This window comes from Grammomys surdaster, unplaced genomic scaffold (genome assembly GCF_004785775.1).
Source record: "Grammomys surdaster isolate TR1022 unplaced genomic scaffold, NIH_TR_1.0 437, whole genome shotgun sequence".
Taxonomy (NCBI): Eukaryota; Metazoa; Chordata; class Mammalia; order Rodentia; family Muridae; genus Grammomys; species Grammomys surdaster.
The window spans coordinates 1,218,167-1,238,759 of record NW_021604856.1 but is presented as its reverse complement, the minus strand read 5'-3'; the positions used below and the strand labels follow the sequence as shown (position 1 = coordinate 1,238,759).

The 20,593-nt window shown below is 46.2% G+C and overlaps 1 protein-coding gene across 2 annotated transcripts in view; it reads left to right on the top strand.

Moving 5' to 3' along the window:
* Tln2 (talin 2) overlaps window positions 1-20,593 on the top strand; it is a 181,210-nt gene that overhangs the window by 65,071 nt on the left and 95,546 nt on the right. For both annotated transcript variants that reach the window (XM_028781451.1, XM_028781452.1), the window contains exons 24-29: window positions 362-490; window positions 1,430-1,532; window positions 8,489-8,697; window positions 9,812-9,931; window positions 13,318-13,515; window positions 14,525-14,664. In XM_028781451.1, the coding sequence (XP_028637284.1) occupies window positions 362-490; window positions 1,430-1,532; window positions 8,489-8,697; window positions 9,812-9,931; window positions 13,318-13,515; window positions 14,525-14,664 (899 nt within the window). The remainder of the gene's footprint in view (window positions 1-361; window positions 491-1,429; window positions 1,533-8,488; window positions 8,698-9,811; window positions 9,932-13,317; window positions 13,516-14,524; window positions 14,665-20,593) is intronic.

Sequence of the window (20,593 nt, the reverse complement as noted above, 5' to 3'; positions counted from 1 at the left end):
CCCAGCCTCTGTGCACACACTCAAGGACATCCCAGCCTCTGTGTACAGACATGCTGTGCCATGTGTTCTGTCATTGCAACCCAGGCCTAGTGAATAAAAAACTACATCCTCTGGGTCTGAGAGTGAAGTAGCTCAAGGAGGCTTTTACGTGTCTCCAGCCCTAAGGCTCACATAATTAATGACTTAGGAAAAACATGGTTAAGGACCTGAGTGACAGCGTCCCTGCCCCTCTGGGGAATACCTGCTACCTTTACCTTCTGCTAGAGTCAGAGTTCCCGGGGAAAACGTTGACTATGTTGCAGAGTGTTAAGGACACTTTGCCACGCCAACTGTATGCACATGTACTCCACTCTGTTGACAGGCCCATGAAGCCTGTGGTCCCATGGAAATCGATTCTGCACTGAACACAGTGCAGGCTCTCAAGAATGAACTGCAGGATGCCAAGATGGCCGCTGCAGAAAGTCAACTGAAACCACTGCCAGGAGAAACAGTAAGCTGTGTGTGTGGGGTGTGTGTGTGTGTGTGTGTCTGTGTGTGTTTGGGGGAGGGGAGGGAGGGAGGGAGCACTACATGGATTCCAGGTATTAACTTCAGGTCTTCAGGCTTCCTGGAGAGCACCTTTACCTGCCAGCTGAGACATCCCTTGTTATTTAAAAAGAAAGTATTTGCCTATGGCAGGAGTGGGGGTTGCACATACTGTGTTATTGGCTATGGTAGACCAGACTCCGGTTTCATTTGTAGGAATGGCCTTCATTGGGAAAGTTGTTATATGACTTTTCTGCCTGTCACCATATACCAACAAATCTCTTCTAAGCAGTGTCCTTATATAATAATTAATTATCTGTACCCTGGGCCTTTTCCAGCTTTGTTTATTTGTTGGACACAGCAAGCAGGCATGCTCTTCATGAAAGGCACACCCTCTGCCTACCTCTGAGGTCTCATTGCCACTCCAAACCTTCATTTTTCTCGTGTGCCTTTCAGTTTAAACTCCTTGAAGGATAGTGACTAAACTGGCCTGGGTTAATGTCCCCACTTGTCATGAAGGTGGGACAGTTGGGTGTCTCCTGCCTCCTGCCAAGGCATGATTGCTGCCCACTACTGATTTCTTTTGGACTTTCTGAAGGCATCATGCTCTCAGCTGCAGTCTGTTAAGGAGCTGCATTAGCTTGCTGAAGGCCTTCCTAGCCGGGCACTTTCAGGAGTTGGGTTTGGTGAGGCTCAGGAATGCTCCTGGCTCCACACAGCTGGCGGGCCTGCACCCACCTCACTCAGTCAGAGCCAGACCCCTTGTCCTGCACTGCCCAGCCCACTTGGGTGAGAAAGAGCTCGGGGTCCCGTTCTGATGTGTATCATTATTCTAAGTCATGCCCTAAGACCTCGGAGAATGTTCCTTTTCTAAGTTCTGCCTTCCTGGATTTTTTTCTCACAGCTAGAAAAGTGTGCCCAGGACCTGGGAAGCACCTCTAAGGGCGTGGGCTCCTCCATGGCGCAGCTCCTCACCTGCGCGGCTCAAGGCAATGAGCACTACACAGGTAGGACTTCCGGCCTTTACGGTGCCTGTGGCTGGGCTGCACACCCCCGGTCTGGAGAGGAATGCTCACTGATCTGACAAGGAACTCGCCTTTCTTCCCCTAGCTCCACAGAACGTCCTCAAGCACTCGCCGCAGTGCTGTTACTAAACTCTTCCCAAGCACGTTTGATACTTTTCTCACGGCAGTGACGAATTACCTGACATGTGTGGAGTTCAGCAGAGAAGGGTTTGGTTTTGACTCATAGTTTAAGGCAGTTTGATGGCGGGAAGTGATGTTGATGGAACATAAGGCTGCTGGACCACTTACTTCCTTATTGATTGAGTCTGGAACCACAGCCTATTGATGACCAACTATTGAACATCATCACTGACATCACGTCACTGATGGCCGATTTTCTAACCTCCCTTAACCTAACTCAAAACTCCCTCCCACACAAGCCTAAAGTTCTGCCTCTTTAGCTTACCTGTCCAGATCCTGTCAGCCTGACAGATATTAACCATATTAAGCATGTGATACTGTAAAATGACTCTCAAACTATGTGTAGACCCCTTATTAGACTACAAGGGGGCGATAATTGTACACTCTAGGACTATCCCTGACTCCAGAAATCTCACCAAAGTGTAAACATGTAAAAGCTAGAGAGTGGAGTGACAATAAAATCAGCCAGCAGGCGGGGGAGGGGAGGGTGGAGCCAATGAGCCCATCCACTCTCAGCTGGATGAGAACTCAGGGTGTCCAAGATGGAAGTAAGGAGGGCAGCAAGGGAGGAGGCCGCAGAGCTGTGTGTCCTCGGGGCACTGAGGAGACCTGAGTATTTTCAATGTCAAATGTCTATTTCTGAAAGGCAAGAGAGTTCTTAATTAGGAATCTGTATAAGAGGCTGTGTAACTAATGAAAGGGAAAACAGAGGCTGCTAGCTGGGGTGGGGCCGGGCTGTGGCCTTCAGTGTGTAGATGAGGCTGCGGTGAGGCTCAGAACACTCTCCCTAGCCTGATGTACTGGAGGAGGCTTGGCTCTGGGGTGCTTTCTCTCCCTCTCCCTCTCCCCCCCCTTCTCCCTCTCTTTCCCCTCCCTCTCGGTCTCTCTCCCTCTCTCCCCCCTCCCTCTCTGTCCCTCTCCCTCTTCTCCCCTCTCCCTCTCTCTCTCCCTGCCTCCTCTTTCTCTCTTCCCCTCCCTTCCCCCTTCTCTTTCTCTTGCAGCTGTTATAAATTAAGGACCACCTTAAGGGAAGAAACTGCCCTGAGCCTTGGGCTCCTTTCTTTCCCTCTCTCTGCTTTTCATTCTTCCCAGCTCTTGGTCCTTCTACCTTGATGCCTTCCTGTTGGCCAGCTGACTTCAACCATATGTTTTCCAGTTATTTCTCTGTGCGAGGGTGGGTTTGCATGAGTTAATCTTTCATTCCTCAAAAACGCACGTTCCTATTACTTGAAAACTAGAACAAAACAGACAATCGAAGTAAGTATAACATAGTAATAAGAATATGTAATCTTGTCCTAATCAGAGAATAAGGGAAAGTTTTCAGAGGAGACCAGGGTGTTGAAGACCACTTAGGACATTTTGAAGAGCTCTGGGAGAAAGGGAAATGTGGGTATGAATTCTTACAAACCAGAAGGAGAAGTTTACGTCTCAGAAACTCCTACATGATCCCAGAAGTTTGGCAGATTTGTGCATGGTGAAATATGTGCTTCGAGGAGGGATGCTGGGCTGCCTAGAGCCCGAAGAGTTACATCATCTGGTACTGCCAACATGCGGGATGGCAGGCAGCCTCCTTGGCACTTGAAAAACAGCCTAGCTAGCAAGCCGTCCAGTTCTGGAAGGCATTTATTTAGAAGGTGGTGTTGAAATGGGTGCTGTGTGGCAGGGGGTCTCAGAAGTAAGAGAGAAGGCTAAGTCAAGGAACTGAGAAGGTTCTAGTAGAAGGCAAGGAGAGGAGGCACAGCTGGAAAGCTGAGCCAAGGCACAGATGCAAGGGGCCTTGTAGGCAACATGAGCAGCTTGGAGTTTTCACCAAAGCCATATGAAACTATTGGAAGGTTTTCAATGTGGAGACCAATCACAGTGTCCTGTGTGTAACCCTTCCTCCTCTGTGTGGAATAGAGGGAAAGAAACAACTGAGAGCAGGGAGACCTGCACCCAGGGGCTAATTCCTCCAGATGAGAGGTGGTAATCAACTGTGATGATTAGTCAGCTTTATGTCGCTATAACAAAATACCCAAGGTAATTAACTTCTATGGAGAAAGGGTTCGTATGGCTCACGGTAGCTCTAGTCCTCGATTATTTGAGTGTATGGTGGTATAGCATCTGATGTCCGGAGCATATACTAAAATTAAACTATGTACCTCACGGTCAGGAAACAAAAGAGAATGAGAAGGAAGACAGGGAGGGAGTATCCCATAACTGCCCTCAAGAGTGTTTGCCCAGGGTCCTGAAGCCCTCCATTAGGCACTGTGACTTAATGCTAATTGGATAGCCTTGGGGACCAAGTCTTTAACACATAGACCTTTGGTGGACACTCAGGATTTAGAGCATAGGATAAGGTATACAAGGAGGTAGATTAAAGAAGCAAGCCTGACCCTGCTTGGTGATTGGTTAGGATGTTGCCAGGGATGGAGATAAGGAAGAAAACATGGAGAATTCTTAGAGCTGACAGCTGAATGAAGAGTTCTGTGAGTTGCTAGGGTGAGATCACAAGATTGGTTCTAACCGCAGATGGACCGGTGGATGTCCCCATAGAGATGTGATGTGATCGGCAGCTTGCTCTCCAGCTCTCGGGAGAGGATGCTGGGACGGAAGTACAGGTTTTGTAGTTAGTACCTGGGTCATGGTAATTGATTGAAACCTTAACTGCGGGACAGTGTGCCTGGAGTGAGAGGCTGAGTGAGAAGAGTTCACTAGTAAAAGACGAAGCTGAGGGATAGAAATGGGGGCCACACCCGGAGGTAGAGAACAGAAGCCAAGGGATGTTTCCAAGTATGTTTCTGGAAACTGAGAGTTGCTGCCCAGAGGGTCATATAGGGCAGTGAAGATGCCTCCATTGGTATCAAGTAAGGAGAGCCTTACTCCCTTGGTTAGATAGAGGTGATTTCAGCACAGTTGAAAGGGAAGCAAGGAAAAAGAAAATAGGGGTAGGCAAAATCTCTGAGTCGAGGCTCCCTCTCCCCATACTTGAGGCCTGTGTTCAGGGACTACACGTTAACTCCCAGTAGGCTATACCTGAGTGCAAGTGGGTTTTTGTTTGGCAAGCGAAATAGTCTGAGTACATTTCTAAACCATTTTACACAGCTACGTACAATTTTTTACAAGTACTTCAAAACAAATTAACGATTTACATCATTCCTAAATTCGTCTTGGAGCCTTGGTATTGTGGTCTAGCAATGGCTTAACACACGTTCCGTGTGAATTCTGAAAGTAACAAACATTCTGAGAGCTGGGTGTGGTAGCACAAGCCTGGAGACAGGAGGATCAGCTCAAGACTAGCTCATGGACCCATCTCTTGAAAACAACAATTATGAAGTATGCTTATAGGTTTGCTATCTCTTTTTGTCCTGAAATTCTGCTCTGGAGTATAACTGAAGATTCAGATATGAAAGCAATCTGTGCTCTCCAAGGATTACAGTTATTAGAACAGATGTGTGCTTTACAGTTTGCCCCTGGTGGGTTACAAATCTTAACGTACACTTGACCATAAAAGCAATATCATGGGGGTAGTGAAGGGGAAGAAAGGACATTGCTGATTTTGGTCACATGGCCCTATGGTGATTCCCATTGAAAACATGGCTGTAAATGTAGTCATCCTGGTGGCTTTGTTTCATCCTTTCAATGATACAACTTTTTTTTGTCTGGACCTGGTTCCTCCAAACAGGATCCTCACCAGAAAATCCATGGGCAGAACAGGTTTAGAGCTTTAGAGCTTGGCTTTCTATTTTCTGCCTTTCAGAAATCATCTTCAGGGCCAATAGGTAGGATGGTTCAGCAAGTAAAGATGCCTGCTGCCAAGCCTGGTAACCTGAGTTCAATTCCTGGAACCTACCTGGAGGAAGAAGAAAACTGACTCCCACAAGTTTCTCTCCACAGGCATGTCAGGATGACACGCCTACCCACACACACAATACACACACCTATACCTACACCTATACGCTCACACAAAATAAGTAAATGTAATTTCAAGAATTATATCATCTTAATCTATAAAGCGTTTCCCATTTAGTAGCTTTACGTAAACAAATATTTTCTCATTGCATATTATGCATGTTTAATTGTTTTAATTCTTACAGAATTTGAATAGAAGTAGATTTACTAGTCCAGATAATAAATGAGAAGGCAATAGGTGATGTCTGAAAAACCACAGCCTAGTAGAACCTTCAGTAGTCAGTCGTAGATTCTCAGCTACTCCTGAGGCTTGTGGGAGGCTGTGGCCGGTGAGAGAGACAGCTGTCTAGACACACAGACACTTGGCAGGGAAGACAGCGGGATGAGGACCTCACCACATCTGGAGTTCTTCTGAGCGATGACATCCTTTCAACCTGGAGCCAAAAGCTGAAACATAAAATCTTTCTCCTCTAGGCCTTGATTTAGCTTTATTTACTTTTGTGTTTTCTCTTCTGGGCTTCTGTAATGGCTGCACATACACACACACACATACACACACACACACACATTGCACACAGACACACACCATCACATACACGTAAACATATACCCATCTCACATCATCACACACAAACATGACATCACACACATATCAAACACCACACTCATAACTCATATACATCAAACACACATATCACACACAAACACACATACATCTCACATACACAGTTCACATCACATGTATCACACACACACCACCACCACAAAGAAATGCTGACTATAGCGTCCATCAGGCTGCCTGACAGTCAGTAGATTGGCCGTCTTGTGTTCTGCCTGGTTAGACTGCAGCACTTCATCCCAGCTGTGACATGCAGACTATTCATAGAGTGTGAATCTGTGGCTGCAAGGGTGGCTGTTTTGGGGGGATCTGGGGCTTTTCTTACTATGTAGCTTCATGGTTACTACAGGGAAGACTGCTGGCTATGTTTGTGATGACTCCGTAGAAAGCTGTATTCCAATCTGAAAGTAGTCATTTCTGTGCACAGCATCTCTGCTCCAACAAAAGGCCCTCACACTTCACCGTCCCCAAGAGTATGTGGCAAGAAGCTAGGCACCTCTGGTCCAGTTCCATTACCATCTAGGAAGTATCTTGTGGTTGAGACACTGTTGTTGCTAGGCCTTATGGGAAACCATTTCTTGAGAGAAGCTCCAGGGAAGATCAGGTTCCTTGGTTTCTAGGAGAAAGTTCCTCCAGTCTTATGGAGACTAGAGGTCTCAGATTGTGTTTATTCTGATGAGGTGATGCTGAACCATCAGAGGACTGGTCATCTACATCAAAATGGATTTAAAGATGTTTCACAAGAAAATATCCAGCAGCCATTAAATATCGAGTTAGTTTTAACTGTCGATTTGACACAGCCTAAAATCTGGAATGGGAATTGTTAGAGGAAATTAAGACTGATTTTTTTTTAATGTATATATGTACCACATACATGCCCGGTGCTCTCAGAGGTCAGAAGAGGGTACCAGATCCCCTGGAACTGGGTTGTCAACAACTATGAGCCATCATGTGGGTACTGGGAGCCAAATTCAGGTCCTCTCCAAGAGCAACAGGTGTTCTTAACTACTGAACCACCTCTGTAGCCCCATGGGAAGAGATCTTAGTGGGGAGTTCTGTAGTCCAGGTTGGCCCATGAGTGTGACTGGGGTAGGGAGGTCCTGATGACTGGTATCCATTAGCAAGTTCTAGGCCATATCACTCCCAGAATCCAGGGGTTCTGAACAGTGTAAGGGAAAGGAAAATACAAGTGCGAAGCAGCATTGCCTGGATTCTGCCTCTGCTCTCAACTGTACATGTGATGGGCTGTGTTCCTACAACCCAGAATTATATGCCAAGTAACCCCCCCTTTTCCTACTTACCTCTTGTCAAGCTATTGTCATAGCAACAACAACTTGGATGATTGCTCCTGAAGGGTACAGCTACAGACCCACTGAAACTCAAACTCCAACAGTACCCCGCTAGTTAAGATACAGAAGACTGCATTTCCTCCAATTGCCCCGTGGGGAGTGTGGTAGTAAAGCCATTCTAGAACCTGTGGTGTACTGTTTTCTAGAGCTATATTAGCCTCGGTGACTCAGCGATTCAAATCCTAGGTTTCATTCAAGATTACGTGATTCCATGTGTTCATCTGAGTATGTGCACAAGACTTTTCTTTTCTGGGGAGTTTTATCCCAAACACAAAACAACTTACCTGTCCACCAGCAGAGGAACAGATAAGCAAATGTTAGGACATTGATGTAAAATCATACAGGAGGAAAAAGAGTTACACATAACAGCACTGCTTTACAGTCAGGGAAAGAAGACAGATGCAAATGAATGCATGTTGCATGGTTCTCTTAAGCCAGTCTAAGGTCATCTATGAGATAAATTACTTCCGGTGTAAGGAGCACTGTAGGGAAGGACACTGTAATGGTGGATATATCTATCCATGCAATTCACTGAACTGCTCACTCTTTGTGTGTCTTTGTGTGTGCAGTGTGTGCCCCGGGAAAGCCAAGTGTGTTAAAATAACTTCCCACAACCTGGGTACCAGGTGTAGGTCTCCATCTGTACACCTATTCCTGTGTCTGTGTTTAGATCTAGGGACACATGAGGAAGTAGAAACAAGGGAAGTTGGAGCATGGGGCATTTTGTATACTGTGGTGTCTCTTGATTAGCTTGGACACAAGGGTATGAGCTACTTTATTGAGAAACATGGCAATTCACATTTGTCAAAAATTAATCTGGACCCCCCAATATTATTGCCAAGGAAAAACGTAACTTTTGATGAAATCCAATAGAAATTCTAACAGGCTTTTCTCCCCAGGTGTGGCAGCTAGAGAAACAGCCCAAGCTCTGAAAACACTGGCCCAGGCTGCCCGGGGAGTGGCTGCCTCTACAAATGATCCTGAGGCTGCTCATGCCATGTTAGACTCTGCTCGGGATGTGATGGAGGGTTCTGCCATGCTCATCCAAGAAGCCAAGCAGGCCTTGATTGCACCTGGAGATACAGAAAGTCAGCAGAGATTAGCCCAGGTGAGCCTGGGAGCTGGGAACCATGGTGACTGGGAACCATGGTCACTGAGGTTGTGTACAGGTCAACTACCTGCTTTGTGGACATGTTTTCCTGGCAGGAATGCTTAGGACTCAGAAGGTGTTTTCAGATCCATCTAAAGTGTGTGTGGTAACAAGACTGACCATACTTGGTACTCAATGTTTTGTCTTCCCTAGAATTTCCCACATTGATGTGACATCTACTTAATTCACAGTCAACAAATGACGTGGGGGCTTTGAACTCTGACTGCCTCGGGATTTTAGATATAGCATGCTTGCTCAGGATTTGTGTCTACTTCAGTAAACTCCTCTTCCTAGTCTGCATAGTGAGGAAGATATAATCCAGGTCCAGTTATCCAAAAGTTCTGAAAAGACTCCCCTAACTTCTCCAGATGATTCTGGAGAACCCGATGGAACCAACTGGCTCAGGACAATCTGGACAGAGTTCTTGACATGGGACTAGGAAGATGTTTTAGATTTTTAGATTAAATAGGATGTTCCTGCCAACCCCTTCCCCCCCCAACCCCCCCAGCTTCCCTTTTAACTGAGATGACCAGGGCATGCAAGCAGGAGCTGTCAGTATTCCTGAAGACATCTGAGGACAAGGTAGCATTGAGGACAGCTTCAGATCAGGAGGTACTGGAGCACCCTCTTTGCATGTTGTGAACGTGGGGTCTTGAGGTGTGTCAACACCAGAAGGTCACTGAGAAGAATCAATTACAATTTAGCCCTGCTCCAAAGTCAACCTTGGAGACCTCAGCAGAGCCCTGCAGAAGATACCTACCATGTAGGGCCTGGCCTCATATTGGAGAATTCTGTGTTTGGGTTCCAGAGCCATGGCTTCTCCTGGCCCTGGGGAGCAGATGTCATACACAGCATGTAGTAATAGTAACCCAGCACCAGGTAGCAGAGACCAGAGGTCTGGCCAAGGTGATTTGATTTAGTTAACAGGGTTGAGTGGATGCCAGTGAATAATTCCCACATTGGTGTCAGCTCTGCATATTCTCTCTGCTCTTTCCCAATGAATATGCAAATGCATTTGCACCAGAAGTAGCCTTCTTAAGGTGTTTCCCTCCATCTGTGTGTGTGTATGCAGGTGGCCAAAGCTGTGTCTCACTCACTGAATAACTGCGTCAATTGCCTCCCTGGGCAGAAGGATGTGGATGTCGCCTTGAAGAGCATCGGAGAGTCCAGCAAGAAGCTACTTGTAGATTCGGTGAGGCCCTTGTCTGTGAGGGGGTTACCTGATGTCTTTCCCTCCACAAGGAGCAAGTATGACTTTCCTTCCTTGCAATCTCTGGTCATCTAGCCTTTCCCTTAGGAGTCTTGGTTTTCTACCATTTTCTGTTTCCTTTCTGGCTAGCAAAGTTTGTGAGTGAGGACTTGTGGGGAGGAGTTTATGCTGGTGTGAGGGCATATTTATGTGCAGGTCCATGCATGCACATGTGTGCACACATACCTCTGGAGGCCAGAGGGCAGTTTCAAATGTCAGTCCTTGGGTACTTTCCACGTTTCCTTTGAGGCAGGATCTCTCTTTGGGCGTAAGTTCGTCAGGTAGGCGAGGCTGGTAGCTTGGTGAGCTTCTCACCTTCCCATCACCAGGGTTACATGTGCATACCACCACACCCAGGTTTTACATGGGTTTTGGGGAAATTGAACTCCAGTCTTCATGCTTGTAAGGCAATTTCTTTATCAACTGAACTGTCTGTCTCCCTGGCCCCCGGGGTAGAGCTTTGAACATTGACTTTTTCTGAGTACCCGTTTGCTCTTGAGTGGGACAGAAAAGAGGCTTTGATCATCCAGCTCCTTCTTAGGGCATGACAGATGGTGACAGGCAGTTCAAGGACAGAGGGACATGTGTTCAAGACTAATTAAGAAAGTCAGGATCTTAAAGGTTTTTGCCTTGGAGCCCTTTCCTAGCCCACACTGAAGGAAGCTTAGCACTCATTTGTCTGCTGCTTCTGGTTACAAATGTCCAGCAGTATATGCGGGTCCTTAGTAATATCTGCAGTTTTGATGACTGTAATTCTATACTGAATGTGTGGGGTTTTTTTTATTATTATTTTCAAGGACCACTAATAAAAAAATTGATGGCCATTTGTTAAGAAGAATGTGATTTGAATTTGGCCATCAAAGACCTCTTAGTTCTTTTTTTTCTTATTGGATATTTTATTTACATTTCAGATGTTATCCCCTTTCCCCATTTCCTCCCCACCCAGGAACCCCCTATCCTATCCCCCCTCCTCCTGCTTCTATGAGGATGTGCCCCCACCCACCCACTCTCACCTCTCTGCCCTCGAATTCTCCCACATTGGGGCATCCAGCCTTCACAGGACCAAGGACCTCCTTTTCCACCTATGCCCAACAAGGCCATCCTCCCCTACATATACAGCTGGAGCCATGGGTCCCTCCCTATGTGCTCCCAGGCTGGTGGTTTAGACCCTGGGAGCTCTGGTTGCTTGCTATTGTTGCTCTCCCCATGGGGCCTCAAACCCTTTCAGCTCCTTCAGTCTTCACTCTAACTCCTCCATTGGGAACCTCATGATCAGTTCAATGGTTAGCTGTGAGCATCCGCCTCTGTATATGACAGGCTCTGGTAGACCTCTAAGGAGACATCTATATCAGGCTCTTATCAGCATGCACTTCCTGACATCCACATCAGTGTCTGCCTTTGGTGACTGCACAAGGGATGGACACCAAGGTGGAGCTGTCTCTGGAGGGCACCTCCTTCAGTTTCTGTCCCACACTCTGTCTTCATATTTGCTCTCATGAATATTTTGTTACTCCTTCTAAGAAGGACCGAAGCACCCACACATTGGTCTTTCTTCTTCATGAGATTAATTTGGGTTGTGAGTTGTATCTTGGGTATTCTGAGCTTTTGGGCTAATAGCCAATTATCAGTGAGTGCATACCATGTGTGTTCTTTTGTGACTGGGTTACCTCACTCAGGATGATATTTCCTAGTTCCATCCATTTGCCTAAGAATTTCGTGAATTCATTGTTTTTAATAGCTGTGTAGTACTCCATTGTGTAAATGTACCACATTTTCTGTATCCATTCCTCTGTTGAAGGACATCTGGGTTGTTTCCAGCTTCTGACTATTATAAATAAGGCTGTTATGAACATAGTGGAACATGTGTCCTTGTTATATGTTGGAGCATCTTCTGGGTGTATGCCCAGGAGTGGTATAGCTGGGTCCTCAGGTAATGGTATGTCCAATTTTCTGGGGAATCACCAGACTGATTTCCAGAGTGGTTGTACCAGCTTGCAATCCCACCAACAATAGTGGAATGTTCCTCTTTCTCCACATCCTTGCCAGCATCTGCTGTCACCTGAGTTTTTGATTTTAGCCATTCTGACTGGTATGAGGTGGAATCTCAGGGTTGTTTTGATTTGCATTTCCCTGATGACTAAGGATATTGAACATTTCTCTAGGTGATTCTTGGTCATTCGAGTTTCCTCAGTTGAGAATTCTTTGTTTAGCTCTATACCCCATTTTTTAAATAAAGTTATTTGGTTGTCTGGAGTCTAACTTCTTGAGTTCTTTGTATATATTGGATATTAGCCCTCTATCAGATGGAGAATTGGTAAAAATCTTTTCCCAATCTGTTGATTGCCATTTTGTCCTATTGACAGTGTCCTTTGCCTTACAGAAGTTTTGCAATTTTATGAGGTCCCATTTATCAATTCTTGATCTTAGAGCATAAGCCATTGGTGTTCTAAAAAACTTAAACCGAGAGTTTCCATCACGAGAGACACAAAATAGGGTAGAGTCTGGATCCCAGAGCTGAGTTGCTTGGGCATGAATCCTAGCCCTGTCATCTCAGTGAGTGTCAGTGACTTGAGAATAGCTGCTCTCACCACAGGGAGCTCTCTGGTGCTCGAAAAGTGGGCTTTCTGTAAGTGTGAGGGGATGGATGGATGGATGGAAGGATGGATGGATGGATGGATGGATGGATGGATGGAGATGGATGGATAGATGGAAATGGATGAAAGGTCCAACTTAACAGGGGCTCATACTATGCAGAGCTATTTGTATGAACTGATGACGTGACTGCTCCAAGGTATGGTTGAGGGAAAGGCTTTTATTGTAGATGTGAGGGAAATTACAAACAGGCATCTGAAGAGTCCAGAGATGGAAGAGAAAGTCGTACATGAACATGGCCAGCAGATTCAACCTGGCCATGAGAGGAAGGAGGTGGGGAGGGAGAAATGAAGATGAAAAGAGTGAGGGCAAAGGATGCCGAGAGGGAGGGATGGAGAGAGGGGGCAGGAGACTTGTTGAGCACATGGCTGAAGTGGCAGGGTTATATGGGTATGGGGAGGGTGGGGTCGAAAGCTGGGAAAGTTTAGAGTAAGGGGTGGGGTAAAAAGCGCTAGGAAGAGCCACAGGTTCTTGTTATTCTGAGAGCCTAGAGGCCAGCATGGCTTTGGTATGTAATAGGCACCACAGATAGCATTTGTTTCTCTTGGACCTGCCATCTTCTAGTTGAGTGACTCAGAAGCACAGCCTGGGCAGTCACTGTTCCTTCCACAATACCCTCCTTTGCCCACCTTGCGCAAGTAAAAACTTCCCACGGCATGTGCCTTTTGTCCTCCTAGCTACCTCCGAGCACAAAGCCTTTCCAGGAAGCCCAGAGTGAGCTGAACCAGGCTGCTGCTGATCTGAACCAGTCCGCTGGGGAAGTTGTCCATGCCACAAGGGGCCAGAGTGGAGAACTGGCAGCCGCTTCTGGCAAGTTCAGCGATGACTTTGACGAGTTCCTGGATGCCGGTATTGAGATGGCTGGCCAGGCGCAGGTAGGCGGGAAGGTAGTTTTGCTGTTCACGTGAGCCTCCTCGTTCTGGTTCAGCATCCAGCTGAGGGCAGCTGGGTGAATGGGGAACAGGATCCTGTAAACAAGCTGCAGCACCTTCCTTGAGTGCCTTGGAAATTCTGTGACCTCACAGGCTTGGCATGCTCAGCCATGATGGTGACTTTTTCCCACGGCCCGCTTCCAAAGCCTGTATCCTTTAGCAGGGTTGGGGGGAGGTCGGGAGCAGGGAGAATTTTTATCAGAAATGAGGTGGGATAATGCACAGACACGAACACACACATGCATGTGTATTTGTGGTTTAGTGAACTCAACTTAAATGAATTACATCTGGGACTTTCAAATGATTAAAAATGACCTCATTCAGATAGAGATGAGCTACTTGTTTATAGCTAGGGAACATGACTGGTCTGGCATCAGATTGCAGGACTGGTTTTTTTGGTAGTTTTGTGGGGGGGGGTTGTTTATTTGGTTTTCGGTTTTTTGGGGTTTTGGGTTTTTGGGGTTTTTTTGTTACATTTTCTATAAAAGGTCATTTGTCAGTTAGCAAGCTGAGTGAGAAGTATATCCTTCCCCAGTGCAATACTTTCTGGGATGCTGTCAGCTCTGAATGTCTACACAGAGCCTGTCTTTTGTGCCAGGCTGGGACGTACAAGATGCTTGACAACTCCAGCATTGTTGAGCAAGATGCTCGAATCACTGTCAGTCTGTGTACTGGTGCCGCTCTGTCGTTCTCCTCCTCCCAGCCCCTAAACGCTCCCAGATAACAACAAAGCAGGACTCCTGGCTGCCCCGCTTGGACATGCATTTCTTTCTCTGCCTCATGCATCTCTGAGCATCTGTTTGAGGACGAGTGGACACTAGTCACACATCTGCCGACTGACTGTCCTGATGTAGTCTTTGCTTCCACCTGGGGAGTTGCTCCTAGCTCCCTGAAGTCTTCTTGGAAAATTATAGTCAGTCCCAACTGACTCTGTTTCCTTTTGCCTCTGCAGACGAAAGAAGACCAGATGCAGGTGATAGGCAACCTGAAGAATATCTCCATGGCATCCAGCAAGCTACTGTTAGCAGCCAAGTCTCTCTCTGTAGATCCTGGAGCTCCCAACGCAAAAAATCTTCTGGCTGCAGCTGCCAGGTAAGAGCAGGACAAACTGTGCCTTGTGGATGTGTAAAGGGTTCTGTCCTGTTTGAAGGGTGTGACCAGCATCCTACCAGTTTCTCAACTGAGGAAAGACTTGCTGCCGGCCTTGTTGTCAGAGGTAAAGTAAATTGGTGAGAATTCTGGCATTTTGTAAATTAACTCACTCCTGTGTCTTTGGCCCAGTAAGAATGTTCCATCTTCCAGATGAACTCTTCAGGTTTTACGTAGGCTGTACTGATTTGTAACCATGTTTAAGCATGTTTTTTCCGTTTTCATTTTTGTGTATAATATGGTGTGTGTGTGTGTGTGTGTGTGTGTGTGTGTGTGTGCGTGTGTGCATTCACATATATGAAGGTCTGAAGTTGATGTTAGGAATCGTCCTTGAACATGTTCTATCGATCTTCCATTTTATTTATTGAGGCAGGGTCTCTTAGTCAAACCCAGAGTTCGCCAACAGAACTAGCCAGCTTGCTCTGAGGAGCCCTCGTCTCCGTCTGTCAAGGCTAAAGTTACAGTTGGGCTGCCATAGTCACTTGGCACTTTACGTTGGTTCTAGGAATCTGAATACTAGTCCTTATGCTTACTCAGCAAGCTTTTGAACCACTGAACCATTTCTCCAGCCCCTAAACAGCTTGTTTAAAGCAGTATTACGTTGTTCAGATTTTGCAAGAAGTACATGCTCACTAAAATAGACATTGGGAACTATTTACAAGCGGTACTCAAGCCATTTTGTAGACACTGGGCACACACTGTACGTTGACATCCATGTTGGACTAGATTTTGTATAATTGTCCATCACTTGCAGGGGGTACTCTAGGGCCAATGGGGTGACAATGGTGCACAATGGTTTTGAACTTAAAACAGGAAGCCAGGTTTGGAGTGATTTTTCCACAGTTCCCTGCAGTTGCACTCTCTTCAGAGATCTAATATGGTTTCTGGTCCATAGCCACCACTGTGACACATGAGCCAGTAGGTGTAGGATTGACGGTTGGTTTGTGGGACACTGGGCTGTAGTGATGGCTCAGGGCCATCCCAGACAAGCACCCTCTCGTCCATTTTCCCACACTTCAGGCAAAAGCTAAGTTGTGATTCTGTGGTATTGCATACATCCTCGGCGTTGTTTCCTGTCATAGTGCTGTCACAACACTGCTGGGGGCAGCGGGACATTAACTGAGAGGTGACTGGGGGAACAGAATAAGGGGAAACCTTTCAGAATGTGCACACTGGTGATAAGCTTCAGGGCTGCATGCATTTTTATCCATTTTGATTTGCTACTGATCTATTTATTTTGAGACAGGATCTCTCTGTGGAGCCGTGGATGGGCAGGAACTCCCTATGTAGACTACTGGCCTAGAACTCCCAGAGAGATGTACTTGCCCCTGCCTCCCTCCTCTTAGGATCAAAGGCATGCACTTGGCTTGTGCTTGATGTTTCATCTATTTTGTTGTTGTTTGTTTGTTGTTCCTGTCTTTTACCTGTCGAAGTTCAAAAATCTGAATTCTAACTGAAGGCACTTTAATAGTTTCCTTGCTTGATCAGATGTTCAGATGGCTCAACCTGCCCAAGCTTTGCTGAATGAAGTGGGGCCCGAGAGGCAGCTGCCTTCGACAGTTCTTAGCCTCCCTGGTACTAGAATGTTAGTATTCTGTCTCTCCTCCTTTCTTGACTTTAGTAGATTTTTAAAATCTGTGTTTTCCTTTTTCGTGGAGACTTAGACAATTCTCCTTCGTGTCCTTGGTTGGATCATTTGGCTTCTGCGTTAGCTGTCATCTTTTTGCTGTGACAGTATATCCAACAAGAGCAACCTAAGGAAACAAGAATTTCTTTTGGCTCGCAGCTTGAGGGTACAGTCCGTCATCAAAGGATAGTCATGGCGGCAGGACTGTGAAGCAGCTGGTCACATTGCCTCTGTTATCCCAAAGTCGATCAATGAATGCTGGTGCCCAGAAGCCCATCCTATGACTGGTGTTGCCCACAGCTAGGATGGACCTTCTCTCCTCTGCTAAATCAATCCAGAAACTCCCTCACAGACACTCGTAGTTCTCAGTCTCCTGGGTGAATCTGAGACCCTGTCCAGGTGACAGTCAATATGAACCATTAGAGCAGCAGGTACATTTGGCCACAAATGGTAGCCAAAGCCACAGGCGACTGTAAAATTATCCTCTCATCTGCCTACTCCAGCCTGTGTTTCACTTGTGATTGCTCTGGTAGACAAATGCCCTCCTTGACGATGGGGATGAGGACAGAGTGGGTGTCTGTCCTATTTGGTCCCCATTCCTTGAAACGATGCTTTTTTTCTTACCTTTTTTTTTTTCCCTGCCAAGAGCCTTTGAGGAAGACAACTGATGTTTCCAGGTATCTGAACTCCCGGTAGTTTTTATTACCTTCATCTTTTGCATCATTCCCAAATTGTAGTTTCCAGCTTTAATGAGCTGTTCACACTCTTAAACTGCGGGAAGAAGGGGAGACTCTAAATTGGCTTTTTAAAAGCCAGCTATAAGAAGGCCTCACAGACCAGAAAAGAATTATGGCTCCAGCTAGCCACAGGCCCCCTAGTGGTGACATTGAGAACAGGAGCCCAGATGAAAAACACTCAGCCTGTGACCCAGCTTTCAGCCTGACAGTGAAAGGGAGTGGGAGGGTTTTAAAGCCCAGGAGGCTCTCAGAACATCTCATGTGGAAGTGCTGGTGTGCAATGTGTGGACTGACAGGGCTGCAGTGGCCCTGGCCACCTCCCTTGGGATGTCTTGGGTCTAGCAAGCTCCTGTGGAGATACAGGCATTGTCTGGTTAGGGGATCATCTGTTCCTGCTTGCTTCATAGGTTCTTCATGGCGATGAATATAATGGGCCTGATGGGGGTCGAGGCCAGCATGGGTGCTGGATACTGGATGTTAGGTGCACACACAGGCCCATCTAAGTACATAGGAGGTTGAACAACAGGGTCCTCAGTCTTCAGGTTCACAGTCCTTTTTAGTCTGGCAACAGCCCAGCCCTGTTTGTCCTTTGCACATGTCCATAGCTTGCCTATTCTATCACTATCCTATTGCTATTGCTATCCTATTGTATTGCTGTTGTATAGTATATTATATTGCTATTCTATTCTATTCTGTTCTGTTCTGTTCTGTTCTGTTCTGTTCTGTTCTGTCTATTCTATTCTATTCTATTCTATTCTATTCTATTCTATTCTATTCTATTCTATTCTATTCTATTCTATTGTTATCCTATTGATGTCAACCTTATTGTACCCCTTGCTTTTAGGGGCTCTGCAATCCTTCATGCTTTGGGCCCAGATGTTGCTTCTGAAGAAAATGCTGAGGTTTTCTCATCCTCACCTCTGAACTCCACTCATCTTGGGGTGGATGATAGGCTTGGTTTATGGTGCCTGTCAGAATGAAGTTGGGTACTGTCTTGTGCCCATCTGGTCATCTCCTGTGTGGCTAGTCAGGCTCCAGCCTTGTCTTCGTAGTAGGGTGGAGCAGGAGAGGCTTTGTGAGCCATTCATCTGACTCCTCCCCTCCATGGGGTTGGTCTGTTAGTCAATCTGATGCTCCTTGAACTTGGAGCTGGAATGGAAATCCAGTCTGCAGCTGCAGGAAGGGCTCATTCCCTCTGAGCACTGTCCCCTCTGATTGGTGTCAGTGTGCATCACCCTGACCACAGGAACAGCTGGCCAGGTGTTTTCCTGTCTTCTGAGGGTCTACCCTAGCAAGCAGAGGCTCCTCCTGTCCCCTTGATAGTGTTAGACAGGTTTCTTCTCATCTCCTGGGACAGACTGTGACAGAGGATGACCCAGCAAAAGGAGAATGGTCTGCGCCAGATGAAATAGAAAAAGAAACGGCAGCTTTTCTCTCCGCCAGTCTCATCCAGAATGTCCTCCACCTTTATCCAGGATCGAACTCAGCATAGACTCTGAACAACCAAGGTCCTCATTCAGACCTCCCTTTGTGCACAGTCCCTGCCCCGTGATTCAGGATGGTTTTTCCCAGGCTTTTGTCTTCTTACTTATCCTGCCCTCTCGTGTCATGACTGTCTTTGTGTCTTCTGTTGTCTTGCTTCTCCAGCCACATTGCCAGCACCTTGCTGGCCTACTGAGGGAGATTTAAACTTCATCTTTCTTTCTTTCTTTTTTTTTTTTTAAGTCTTCAAGCTTTGCGAATAATAAGGCCTACAGAAGGCTTACAGGAAAAATGGCTGCCTCTCTGCTCCCTTCCTTGAGGAAGAAATTAGTACTGGTTTGTCTTCCCTCCAAGTTCCTTAACAGTTGACTTTTTACCTTGTGATGATCCCAGTACTTAGGAGGCTGAGGCCAAAGAGTGTGGGTTTGAGGCCAACCTGTACTACACAGTAAGACTCTGTGTCACATAACTAGGGAGAACAATCCCAGCCTGACAGTTCTGTCAAACTCGAGTTGAGGATTCAGTATCTCTGGACATAGGTGACTTACTTTAGAACCCCCTTTTAACCTGAGGTTGCAGATCTCCATTCTTTAAATATAGCTCGATAAAAAAAAACAAAGCCTATGAAAGCAGTCTGTAGATTGTGAAGAATAGCTGTTTAATTATTTTTTCTTGTGTACGTGTGTTTGTGTGTGCATGTGCTCGTGTTTGTGCATGTGGAGGCCAGTGGTCAGTGTTAGGTCTTACTTTTTGAGCCAGGGTCTCACACTGAACGTGGGGCTCACAGTCTCAGGTAGACTGCTGGCCACCCAGACCCACGCACCCTGCCTGTCTCTGCGTCCTCGGTGTTGGGATTACAGGTACGCACCACTGCACCCTGCTTTTTACTTGGGCACTGACGCCTGAACCCAGTACTTCACACCTACACAGCGGATGCTTTCCCAACTGAGCCATCTCCCCAGCTCTAACCTTTTTATATTAAAAACAAATCAATTTATGTATCTTTGGTCATTAAAAAGCTGTGATAGTAATAGTGGCTATAATAATAGGTAAAAAGCGATAGTCACTAGAGAAAAGAACACTTGAGTTTACAGAGCCTAGATCCTGCTCATTTTGGTGACTTTTTTTATTATAATATAAATTGGCCAATTTATAATTTTTTGAGATTTGTCGCAATTTATCTTTTAAAACAACAGTATAAACTCGCTATTAACCTTCTTATGTGTTTTCAGTCTATCAGTTCCCTATGCATCCACACATGCCTCTTTGTACAGAGGACGCCTTCACATTGTTTAGATTGTTTACTCAGGTGTATTGCATTTAGGCATATATCATAAATATCCTATGACATGAGCAACATGTCCTACATTGTGAGTTTTAATAAGCACCGCCAAACCCTGTTAGACCCTGTCAACTTATTTAGCCATTCCCTTATGGTTGCATAAGCAGGGTCCCTGCCAACTCTTTGCTGGTAAAAATCACAGCTATTGTGTGAACCATGTAAACGTTGCTTCTCGCTATCAATTATTCATTTTCCCCCAGACTGCGGAGTCTATATAGCTCGGTAATCTAGACCCCAAGATGACGCCATTAGCCGTACGTAAGTTACTCTATCCCATCGTGGATTGGTTATCTGAGAGACTCACTTAGATGTGCAAGGCCAGGCCAGCAGTTTTGCAGTTTGTCCAATCACAGACTGCTACTGTGCCTAGTTTTTTTTTCCCTTATCTTTTAATCTAAATTTTTCTTTCGCAGCTATAAAAATAAGAGACCAGGGGATGGAGCCTCTTTCTCGAAGCTCTGGATCCTCCGGATTTACCAACTGTAAAGAGTTCCCAAATGGAAAAGCTTTCGTGTAGAAGCAGGGCCGCGGCACTTAGAAACTCACAGTGGCTGTGGTTGGCTGCACACCAGCTCGAACCAGTCAGCGTTCTAACATGGGGTGGGATAGGTTCCTGAGCCTGTCTCAAAAAATAAGGTGGGCAGGAAGGATACCCAGGGGGCCCACCCTCTCAGAGGAGAAGGG